The sequence below is a fragment of the Dendrobates tinctorius genome, unplaced genomic scaffold, assembly GCF_039654945.1.
Source record: "Dendrobates tinctorius isolate UK_male_01 unplaced genomic scaffold, ASM3965494v1 ptg000374l, whole genome shotgun sequence".
NCBI classification, from domain to species: Eukaryota; Metazoa; Chordata; class Amphibia; order Anura; family Dendrobatidae; genus Dendrobates; species Dendrobates tinctorius.
In genome coordinates this window covers 1,080,839-1,093,530 of record NW_027362040.1, presented here as the reverse complement: position 1 = coordinate 1,093,530, position 12,692 = coordinate 1,080,839, and the positions used below count along the sequence as shown (strand labels likewise).

Sequence of the window (12,692 nt, the reverse complement as noted above, 5' to 3'; positions counted from 1 at the left end):
AAGTGAAAAGTGAAAAAAAAAGTTTTTAAAATTATCAAAAAAATAAACACAAAACTTCAAATGACCCCATTAAAAATAAAACAATAATAAAAAATACACATATTTGGTATCGCTGCGTTCAGAAATGTCCGATCTATCGCAATATAAAATAAATTAATCAGATCAGTAAACAGTGTAACGAGAAAAAAAATCAAATTGCCAGAATTATTGGTTTTCTGATCACAGCAGCAATGCAATAAAATGCAATAAAAGGCAATCAAAACATTGCATCTACCCCAAAATGATATAAAAAAAAAACCCCATCAGCTCAGGGCGCAAAAAATAAGCCCTCACTCAGCCCCAGATCCCAAAAAATGGAGATGCTACGGGTCTTGGAAAATGGAGACAAACGCAAAAACTTTTATTCATACAAATTTTGGAATTAGTTTTCACCACTTACTATAAATAAAAAAATCAGTTGTAGAATGGTATTTTTTTGCAATTTCACTGCACTTTTTTTTCCCATTTTCCAGTACCATATGTGATAAAATCAATGGTGTTGTTCAAAAGTACAACTTTTCCCACAAAAAGCAAGCCCTCACATGGCCATATTGATGGAACAATAAAAAAAAAACTTATGGCTCTGGGAAGAAAGGGAGATAAAAATGGAATATTGCTCATGGGTGAAAGGGCTATTCCCTAGTTCTTATAGGGGTAAAATTAGAAAGTGCTTGTAAAGGCCAACAACTTTGCAGTTGCACACTATTAAAAATCCTCTCTGTTTTCAAGAATTGTAGTGATTTTTAATTTACTGTTTAAGGCTCTTTGCCTTGTTAACCAGCCATTGCTTCTGTTTAGCAATGAAGACTTAACATATATGCAAGCAAGCTCATTCCAATAGTATTTTGAAGCACTGCTTTGAAGCTGTCCAGTATCACTCAAATGCACTGCTAGCTCTTGATACCGGCTAGCTTCAGTGCCCCTGCGCTCCTGCAATGCAGCATTGGGGGGGTGCGCAGTTTGGACCAGTCGTTCAACAATGCCACTTGTCTGAATTGTCAAGCAGGCAGGTAACTGGCAGGCAGGGGAGTGATATGTCGTGGTTGATAAGGAAATCATTAATACCAACCCAGGCACCTTGTGATCCTCCTACCTACCTCATCTATCAAGTCCACCAAATTATTTTCCTATGTGTAAGCACTTATTCATAGTCTCAGTAGAATATTTGGCAAATAGTGCACTGGTAAGACTACTTGTAGTGATGATATTGCGTGGTGTCACGTGTATTTCTCAGCATAAACAGTAATAGTCCTACAAGTTACCTATTTGCAACAGGTCCTATTGAGAGTGATCAGAAGTTGGCCATGGGATAGTGGAGCATAGAGTGTCTTGTTCACTCTTTAAAACACTGCACTCCAATAAGGCAAACATGATGTTGTTTTATTCATGAAATCAAAGCAAAGGGTGGCCAAAGTTTGGGTTCCTCCTGGACCTTGTTCATGGACACAGTGGGCACATATAGAAACCTTGAAAGGTCCACGATTTACCATTGAATGAGACTGTGCATCAGAAGGCCATTACTGCAACATGGCCAAGTATAAGGAGCTCATTGATTTCAACTACGTTTGCAGTCTGGAGTTTGTATGTTCTCCCCATGTTTCTGTGGGTTTCCCCCTAGTGCTCTGGTTTCTACCCACATTCCAAAGACATACTGATAGGGAAACTAGATTGTGAGCCCCATCTGGGACAGTGCCAATAATGTCTATAAAGCGCTGTGGAATTAATGGTGCTATGTAAGCAATGCATAATAAATATTAACTCATTTCAAGACAGAAGAAAAGATTCTAGAATTCAGTTATTCAATATTTATAATCTATATAACTATTATTTTACCATATTGTGTAGTGAGGGCATAGCTTTAATACAATGAAATAGCACAAAAAAAAGTACGAAACAGTACTCACAAATATCTTAACATGATTTATTCATGTCACATTTCTCCAATGATAGGAGATCAGGAATGCTTCTCGAATTGATCAGGGAACCAAAGTTTGAGCATATGGTCTTCTTTCTATGAAAACATTTTTTGAACTAGAAAAGGAAGTTTTAACAGACATCAAGTCTGTGTTTCATTTTACTAACAATTTTTTACAGCACTAATATAACAGTATAATTGAATTTATGAATCCTGCATATACCGTAAGTATTCTTTTCTATCGGATTTCTTTTAACTGATGTCTGCACTTATTTCCTCTGTTCAGGGAGTGTTCTCGGGCCTTGTTGTTGGCCTTATTCTATCCTGTTGGGTAGCAGTTGGCGGAACTATTTATCCACCATCTCCAGAGGTTATGGGAGTACTGCCCACTTACGCAGAACAATGTCCCATTTATAACTCCAGTCAAGGTATCATATATGGGTCACCAACAGCAAGAAACATTACAGCTCCTCTACCAAGGTGAGGGGTGTATTACCAGTATATTTGCAAAGTTAAAGGGATATTCCAATACTATGCCTTTATTATAATACTGTTTAGTAGCCATTTTCTGATTCTGCACATCAACTCCTATTCAAAAAACTATGCGACTCCATATAGCCATAGAATGGCGTGGGTCACCTCTGTTGCTTACTTGCTAATCACTAGGCCCCCGGCTGTTATAGCAACCCATCAACACCACTTGACTGCATTGGGGAGAAGCAATGGACGCACGAATGACACCCATTCCGATGGGGCGGCTTAAATGCAGCTGTCAGTGATTAACATTGGCATTTAAGAGGTTAACAGCAGCAATTGGCAGATGCCAGCTATGGAATATAACCAGCATCTGCCCTGTGTGGAGCAGTCATATATAACTGCCATGGAACGTTTGATGATGGAAATATATGAGGAATAGGTTTCAGAATATGTTAACACAAAAGAAAATTATTTTTTTAAAAAGCTTGTTTATATTGTACAGAAATAGTAAGCTACATACATTTGGAATTGCTTTAATAATATTAACCCACAATACAATTTTTTCAACCTCTTTTTTTTTTTAAAAAAAACAGTAACTTAACCCCTTCGCACCCGAGCCTGTTTTTGCCTTCGTGACCGGGCCAATTTTTTCAATTCTGACCAGTGTCACTTTATGAGGTCATAACTCTAGAACGCTTCAACGGATCCTACTGATTCTGACATTGTTTTCTCATGACATATTGTACTTCATGATGGTGGTAAAATTTTTTAGATATGATCTGCGCTTATTTGTTAAAAAAATCAAATTTTGGCGAAAATGTAGAAAATTTTGCAATTTTCAAACTTTTAATTTTTATGCCCTTAAATCAGAGAGTGATATCGCACAAAATAGTTAATAAATAACATTTCCCACATGTCTACTTTACATCTGCACAATTTTGGAAACATAATTTTTTTTTTAGGAAGTTATAAGGGTTAAAAGTTGACCAGCGATTTCTCATTTTTACAACAAAATTTGCAACACCATTTTTTTTAGGGACCACCTCACATTTGAAGTGAGTTTGGGGGGTCAATATGACAGAAAATACCCAAAAGTGACACCATTCTAAAAACTGCACCTCTCAATGTACTCAAAACCACATTCAAGAAGTTTATTAACCCTTCAGGTGCTTCACATGAATGAATGGAATATGGAAGGAAAAAATAAACATTTAACTTTTTTTCACAAACATTTTACTTCAAAACCATTTTTTTTTATTTTCACAAGTGTAAAAAGATAAAATGAACCACAAAATATTTTGTGCAATTTCTCCAGAATACGCCAATACCCCGTATGTGGGGCTAAACCACTGTTTGAGCACACGGCAGAGCTCAGAACGGAAGGAGTGCCGTTTGACTTTTTCAATGCAGAATTGGCTGGAATTGAGATCGGATGCCATGTCGCATTTGGAGAGCCCCTGATGTACCTAAACAGTGGAAACCCCCCACAAGTGACCCCATTTTGGAAATTAGACCCCCCCAAGGGACTTATCTAGATGTGTGGTGAGCACTTTGAACCCCCAAGTGTTTCACTAAAGTTTATAATGTAGAGCCGTGAAAATAAAAAAAATCATTTTTTTTCCACAAAAATGATCTTTTAGCCCCCAATTTTTATTTTCACAAGGGTAACAGGATAAATTGGACCCTAAGAGTTCTTGTCCAATTTGTCCTGAGTACGCTGGTACCCCATATGTGGGAGAAAACTACTATTTGGGCACACGGTGGGGCTCGGAAGGGAAGTAGTGACGTTCTGAAATGCAGACTTTGATGGAAAGGTCTGCGGGCGTCATATTGCATTTACAGAGTCCCTGATGTACCTAAACAGTGGAAACCCCCAATTCTAATTCCAACCCTAACCCCAACACACCCCTAACCCTAATCTCAGCCCTAACCATAACCCTAACCACAAACCTAACACCAACACACCCATAACTTTAATCCCAGCCCTAGCCCTAACCCTAGCCCTAACCCTAACCCTAGCCCTAACCTTAACCCTAACCCTAGCCCTAACCCTAACCCTAGCCCTAGCCCTAACCCTAACCCTAGCCCTAGCCCTAACCTGTGTACCTGCTTTTTTTTCTTTACTTTTTTTTATTTTTGTGACAAGATCGCTGCCCTGCGATCTGACTCATAGTAACGCCACTTGTCTTCTGATCTCACACTGACAGATGATCAGAGGTGAAGCAGCGTTACTATGTGACAAGATCGCTGCCTAGCACATAATAACGCGACTTCTCCTCTGATCTCACAATGACAGATGATCAGAGGTGAAGCAGCGTTACTGTGTGACAAGATCGCTGCCTGGCACAGCTGTGCCAGGCAGCGATCAGCTGTGCCAGGCAGCAATCTAGTCACACAGTAACGCTGCTTCACCTCTGATCATCTGTCAGTGTGAGATCAGAGGGAGAAGCCGTGTTACAATGAGTGAGATCGCCGGGAAACAAGCAGCTTTCCCAGCGATCGCTCCCATTGGCTGCTGTGACGCTGACGTCATCAGGACCTGAACCAATCAGGTCTCGATGACGTCGGGGGTCCCAGCATGCATTGTGCACCGGGATCCCTGTGTTGTAAGGTATGTGGGGGTCCCGGGGGGCACAAAACCGCCGACAGTAGATAAACGTCGGCGCTGCACAACGCCCAGCAAGCGTTCGGGAAGCGGTTAAAGACACAGGCTGTCAGGGCTGCTGCAATGCAGATAGGTGCAGGCTCCACTAGATGGCAGTAGAGTGGACGCAGAACTGCACCCAAACAGAGCAGACTTGTAATGCAGCAGCCAGGCTACACACAGGTGGCAGCAGATTAGTCAGACAGGCCGAGTCAAGCAACACACTGTAGCGCAGTACAAAGCAGAAAAAACAAACTCAGGGTCAGAGGCAAGCCGAGAAGGTCAGTAGCGGTCAGGAGTGGATAAGACAAAAGACAGAAGCAGGTCAGGATACAAGCCAAGTCAGAACCGGGAGGTCAATACACTAAAGGGGAACACTGAGTCAAAATGGGAATGGGGAAAACAGAGACAATGGTTCAGACAGCAAACACAGGAGGGCAAATCAGTGCAATCAGAGCCAGCTACAGCAGCCCTAGGCAGGAACTATAACCGACACAGCCTGCAGGAAGCAGCAGCGATAAATATCACCCCTGAACCCAGACTGAGGCTGAGAAAGGTTAACCCCTTCATGACCAGACCGGGAAAAAGGGAAAACAGGACTCCAACTCAAGTCTGGATCATGACCACATGCTCACTTTTCCACCTTCAATAATTACATCCTCCATCAAATTGTCTGTCCCACTCTGCACTTCTTTTATATATTATAACTGTGTGGCACTAGCTATGTAATCTTCATCATCAGCTGTGATATTGCTTCTTGCTATATTTACAGAACTGAAGTCTTAATGTTAAATTTTCATGTAATTTTTTTTCTGCATAGGACAACCATTGCAGATGAATTCTACTCTTTGTCGTATTTGTATTATGGTGCCTTGGGCACCTTCAGCACAATTATAAGTGGAGTTATTGTCAGCTATATATCAGGTAAGGTGACAGAATTTTAAGGTTTTTTTCAGGGGTTCTCAGCTTTAACTTTTTTTTACTGTAAAAGTTTAGTCTGTATAAAGTCTTCCACTTTAGTCTCTCACTGACATGGGTACAGTGATGATGCAAGTGATCGCTGCAGCCAATCACAGGACTTGATCTCGGCATGACCACTGAGCCCAGTCAGTGTCAAATGCTAGAGTCATACCATCACAACAGCAGCTGATTTATTAATAAAAAGAGGCAGAAGCGTAGTGACCTGGTCCAGGCTATCATTGTCCCTTTAAATATCCCTGGACCGTGAGTAATCCTGTACACTACAGCTCACATTCTAGCTACCCTTTTTACTTTTGAGGCACATGCTTTCATTTGATCCATGTATTTTTCCTGGTATTTTTATCATTTATTGTGTTCCAGCACCATATATACAATGTAAAGTTTTGACATGAGAACTGAGGTTTCAAGAGGAGGGGCTATTCTAGTTCTGCATAGTCTAGACCAGGCTGATCTGGGAAACCCCCAGCCCCAGTCAAGCTGTCTCTGGGAGCAGAGCATATGTGGGGACACCCTTTCTCCAAGATCCCCTGGTAGGCCTGACAAGCTGAGAAATTACCTCCGGACTCCCAGTCCGTGATATACTTTTGCTATGTAAAATCTTCTGCATAAAGCTACGAAAGACTGAATCCCTCTATGACAACTTAAAAGCACTACATCTAAAGGAGCAGGTTCTTAAAGCACCGAAGCCTCAATTCCATGTTAGAATCTAACTCTGAACTGTATTTGCTGTGGTTTACCCACGTGAGCTTTGAAGAATTTACTCCGTGTCATATTTCCCCGTTCCTACGAAAGCAAACGCAACAGTTATCCCCAGGACCTATGTCTGGGGTCATTATTGTGGACGTTGCGTGGGGGTGGATAGCAGTGAATAGAAAGTCCTCTATTTTTAGGGATTTACATAAGTGAGGTGGCAGTGCAGGGGCACCAGTGGATAAGTAACATTAAAGGGTACCTGTCAGGTCCTCCATGCCCTCCAACCCAGTAGCATTCACCTATGTGTGATTAAACTCCCTCCCTAACCATCCCTGTAAAATGCAATTCAATTACATAAATGCTTTAAAAAAGCATTTATAAGGCTAGTTTCACACTAGCGTTTTTTTGCGCTGCGCTTCATGCGCATGCGTCCTGCGCCCCTATCTTTAACATGGGGGCACATGGTCTAGCGTATGTACGCGTTCATGTTTGTTTTCGTGCGCATGCGGTTTTGTTTTCGTCTAGGCGTGCCGGACGCAACCTGTTGCATTTTTGGTCCGTCCGCCCTGTCTCAAAAAAACGCATGTGCACGCTTGCGCACGAAATGCGCAAAAAAAATCACATTACAGTCTATGGGAACACAGGCGTGTGCATGGACATGCGCACGCCTGCGTTTAAAATCGCATGCGTTTTAAGAGTTAACATGGCAAGAAACTGGTTAAAATGCATGCGCCTATAAAAAGCAAATGCATGCAAAACGCATGATACGTTTTTTGTATGCAATTCTATTGTGCACGAAGCGCAGCGCTAAAAAACGCTAGTGTGAAACTAGCCTAAGATTGCTTTTCCTATGCTAATGAGTTGACTTGTCGATGGGGCATTAGTTGCCTCATACTAGTCAGCACTCTTTCCATGTTATCATGCCCACCGGGGCGTCATGGCCACTCATGTAAATCTAGAGCATGCACGCCAGTTTACTCTTCTCAGCTTCAGAGGTGCACACTGTGCATGACCGGAGGTCATCTTCTGAACTTCTGGTCATGTGCAGTGTGTCTCTAGAAGAATTTTGGAAACAAGTCCTGTGGACCAATGAGGTTAAAATAGAACTCTTTGGCCATAAAGATCAAAAGTATGTGTGGAGAAAAAAGGGCACAGAATTTCAGGAAAAAAAACATATCATCATCCATTAAGCATGGGGTTCGATTAATCATGCTTTGGGGCTTTGTTGCCGCCAATGACACAGGGAAACATTACACAGGTAGAGGGAAGAATAGATTCAATGAAATTTCAACAAACTCTTGATGCAAACATAACACATCTGTAAAAAAAAAAGCTGAAGTTAAAGAGGATGGCTTCTACAAATGGGTAATGATCCTAAACACACGTCAAAATCCAAAGTAGACAACCTCAAAAGCCACAAGCTGAAGGTTCTACAATGGCCCTCATAGTCACCTGATCTGAACATCTTTGAAAATCTGTGGCTAGACCTCAAAATAGCAGTGCATGCAAGACCACCCAGGAATCTCACAGAACTGGAAGAATGTTCCAAGAAAGAATGGATGACAATCCCTCAAACAAGAAGTGAAAGACTCTTGGCTGGCAACAAAAAGCATCTACAAGTTGGGATTCTTTCAAAGGGGGATGGTACTGACCATGCAGGTTGCCCAAACTTTTGCATTGGCCCATTTTCCTATTTTAGTTTTTAAAATGTAAAAGGTAAGTATATATCTTCTTTTGCCTTAAATACAAAGGAAATGTGTCATCTTTAACTTTAGGATAAAATGGAATAGACCAGTCAAAAGGAGCGCAAGCGCCGCAGTTCAGCTGGTATTAAAAGTCTTCATTTATTAGTTTCCACAACGCGTTTCAACGGAATAGCTCCATCTTCCACAGGTGGCAGTTATACATAGGGTGGGATGGGGAAGGTACATAAACGTGGAGCAGCAAATGAAATTTAAGAAGCAATTAATCAGAACGCTACATGAGCTATTCTGTTGAAACGTGTTGTGGAAACTAATAAATGAACTGCGTCGCTTGCGCTCCTTTTGACCGGGCTATTCCATTTTATCCTGTCTGATCCTCTCTTGAGGTACCCAGTAGGAGCTGCAGTGGACCACCCTCATTTCCCTACTCTCACCGCCAGCCTTGGCGCTCCCATTGAAGCCATCTACCTGACTCTGTCTGCAATCTTTAACTTTAGACCTTTTAGAGATCATTTAATCTCCAATATGCTTAACTGTTCACAGTACAAGTAATTTTGACCAGGGGTGTCCAAACTTTTATATTCCACTGTATTTAGGTGACTTCACCAATAATGTATTTAATGTAATTTAGGACCTACCAAGAGAGAAATGATAGCTCATGGATTGCTTTGGTGGGACCTAATAAGGCTACCAACCTCAAAATCAGCAGAGCTCGAACCCAAAACAGAAAAGGTAAATGAAAATTTTATTGACAATTGAGGATTAAATAAAGCTTTCTGGTATTTCTGATGAAATGAATAACGATCTGCAGAGCTATTCTAGACATCAAAATCAATGGAAACTCCAAGGCCCAATTAAAGTATATGAAATCCATCAGAGTCTGTGACGGGGAGAATCAAATTTTGTCTAAAGTTGATTAAAACATAAAAAGCACACAACTTTAGATGTGAAAAAATAGCAACACCTTTTTTCCTGATATCATGTGTTGGAAGTATAACTCACTGATATTTAGCTAGACATAGTTTGTCAGCTACAATAAGCAATCACAGTGACATGGTTGGTAGTGGTCCTGTTGTAGATGAAAAAGTCATCTATCATGGGAACAGTAAAAAAAAAATCAGTAGGCTCATTATGGGGGTGGTCAGGAACAAAAATGTATTTTACCCCTAAATGTCTATCTATTTAATGTCATAACCTCATCTTTTTTTAATCTATTCTATTATTTCTAAACACTGATTTTCGGTGATTCCCTTGTATCCCTGTTCATACTGCACCGATACACACAAATGATACACCATTTCAGAGATAAACTTGCCCTCTTGAGCAAAAAAATAGCCAAACAAACCACACATCCACGATTTGATCACAAAATACAGTTTAAACATTAATTTTCATAAACCTGCAGTAAGGAAAAATGTCCTTCAGGTGGCACCACAGTACCCCAAAGCACACTACCAACACATTTGTATACATGCACTGCTTTTTCGGGGATTACTTTGCTCCATAGACACACACATGATACACCATAACTTGCTCCTTTCAGCAAGAAAACAGCCAAACAAACCACACATTCACGATTTTATCACTAAATACAGTTTAAACATTTATTTTCATAAACCTTCAGAAAGATACAATGACCTGCAGGTGGCACCACAACCGGAAAACATTTTTTGGCCTCTACTTATCAAAACAATTTATTGTATTACCGATCTACATATATAAATACCTGTCTGTGTTCATCAGCTCATGAAATACATTTACATTTGACCAGCTTGCATTTTCTGAAATTGCCTGCGCCCCCGATGACCAATGTGCGAAAATTTTGCACTGGCCAAGCTAGTATCTTTTAATTTATATTTCCCAACAATTCCCTCTCTATTCTATCTGCCTTATTTTTATTTTTTTACTGCTTCCTCTTTGATGACACTTCTTTAGAGAATCCCAGTGCATGCAGGAATAATCAAACAAGTGATAATCAGGGGGAAAAGGTTACAGTCACTGCCACAGACTCTTCCCCTTTCCTAAAATAAAGTATCATCAGTGACACCCATTTCAGGAGCTGCGCTAGACCCTGCTCTACTGATGCATACAGAATAAATGGAGTATATAATCCAAATTAAAGTACAAAAAGACTTTAATTTATAATTATATATATATATATATATATATATATATATATACAATGCAATACATAATAAAAAACATATCAGTGACAGAGTTGTTCAAAGCAGAGACTGGACGCAAAAGAAAAAGTGGCGTAGCATCACAAATATAGTTTGTTCAGGGAAAGTCTAATAGTAAAAGTAGTCTCAATTTAAAGTGACAGTGCTATGAATTTGGGTTGCCCGCCAGGGCAGTGGGGTACTCGGTACCGGGCCCGTATCTCAGAGGGAAGTGTCACAGTAGCGGTGACCCGGTCCGTGGCCCTGGGCGTCCATGTAAAAGGGGTTAAGAGTGGCTGGTTAAAGTTTATAAGTGGATGATACGAGACGCCACCTGTGGTGCTCGGCAATGAAGGGGTTAAGCCGACGCTGCAGGCAGATCCTCTGGGACAGATGGTATAAGGCAGCAGGATGTAATAGCTCCCCACAGGTAGAGCTGTAGTCCCAGTGCAGTGGTAATAGGTGTTGAGGAAGAGGGTGTAGTGTCTGGCACAGAGATGTAGCAGTGCTAGAGGGTTTGCTGGAAGAATGCAATGACACAACAGGTTGCAGTTTCCGTTACCTTTACTGTGCTTTGTAAGTGCAGTCCAGGGTCCAGATTACAGATGGAACAGAGGCTGGCCAGCTTGGAAGCAACTTAGGAATCTCTCTATGCAGATGGGTTGTGTAGTCTCCTTTTTAGCGCTTTCTGAGGTACTTGCAGTACTGTGTTACACTGAAGTTCCACTTGCTTGTTCTCTTTTAGAACTCCCTCGTATGGCAGACAGCTGTAGCCTCCTTCTTCTGGCTCACATGTTTCTGTTGTGCCTCCGAGTCTTATGTGGGAACAGAGCATTTACAGCTTCCTATTCCTCCAGTTTCTGCTGCAGGAACATCAGTATCCGTACAACCTTGGAGACCGGACTCCAGACCATGTGCTACAGCTAGAAGTGAGCCTGAACGCTGCTCAATCCTCCAGCTCGTCTCCTCATATTCACACACGTTTCCCTCCTCACACGAACTAACTAATTTCCCCTTCCTGGCCCCCAGAGAGCAGCTCCTCCCCCAGTTTTGGTTCAGAGCTCCCTCTGCTGGCCTGGAGTGGGAACTGTGCTGTGTGCTGTGTTTAACTGATAGAGAGACCCTTTATTGCTTCCAAGCATGACATCACACTCCCTAGGAGGAAGGTAATGCCACTGTGGCGACCATACTCCTGGGGGCGCCACATTCCCCCTAGTGCAATTCAGTACTCCCGGACTGAAGAAAACATATAAAGCAGATGAACAATTGTAACTGTTACAAGATTTAAAAAAATGAAAAATTACAAAAACCAAAGCTCAAAAATAGACCTGATGACGATTAGTCCATGTGTCAATGTCCATGGTCCATTTCCTGAGCAGTAGGTAACTATGTACAAGTTGGTTTTGACCACACATAGTCCTGTGGCCCAATTGTCCATCAAAAACACAAACAGACTGTTCAAAAAGATTCTTACAGAGTCTCTGTAGGCACGTAAGCTTGAAAAGATGTATATTTACATTTTACCATTCACATAACTTATTTATATATGAAACCTTATGGGTGGTATACCTTGGGTACTACGGACAGACCTACGTAGCACTGGTGTTGTTGGGAACCTTACTGAATGCCTTGTGTTAACTACTGGTGTAATGTGTGTTGTACTGGCTACACTACTGGTGGTTCTGTGTAGCACAGGGATACTAGATTATCTAGGACAACTTCGACTCACTGTGGGCATGACAGATTCACCACAGGCAGGATGAGAATTATCTTGTTCCACTGCTGGTGTGGTATCTGCTACCTGTACTTGCTGGTTTTCAGGGTGGTCTTGAGTCACTTCTTCTTGCACTACCAGTTGGGGAAAGGTCAAAATTGGCACCACTATGGCTTGATTCGTTCTAGTCCAATTTGCAGGGAACTCTCCGAGTACAGTACTGACCTTTTCTTCTTTTTCCTCTATGGGCTGAAGGTTGTTTTGCTCTTCCATTCTGTCCTTTAGTTGGTCAGAGCACAGTTTCAGATGATCCCTCGATACAGCCGATGAGGTTTCTCCTCCATCCTTACTGATAAGGCACACT

The 12,692-nt window shown here is 41.4% G+C and overlaps 1 protein-coding gene across 1 annotated transcript in view; it reads left to right on the top strand.

The window, feature by feature from the left end:
* The window catches only part of SLC5A5 (solute carrier family 5 member 5), a 74,413-nt gene that overhangs the window by 51,492 nt on the left and 10,229 nt on the right, over window positions 1-12,692 (top strand). The window contains exons 13-15 of the mRNA XM_073562977.1: window positions 2,241-2,434; window positions 5,896-5,999; window positions 9,084-9,184. Coding sequence (XP_073419078.1) covers window positions 2,241-2,434; window positions 5,896-5,999; window positions 9,084-9,184 — 399 coding nt within the window. The remainder of the gene's footprint in view (window positions 1-2,240; window positions 2,435-5,895; window positions 6,000-9,083; window positions 9,185-12,692) is intronic.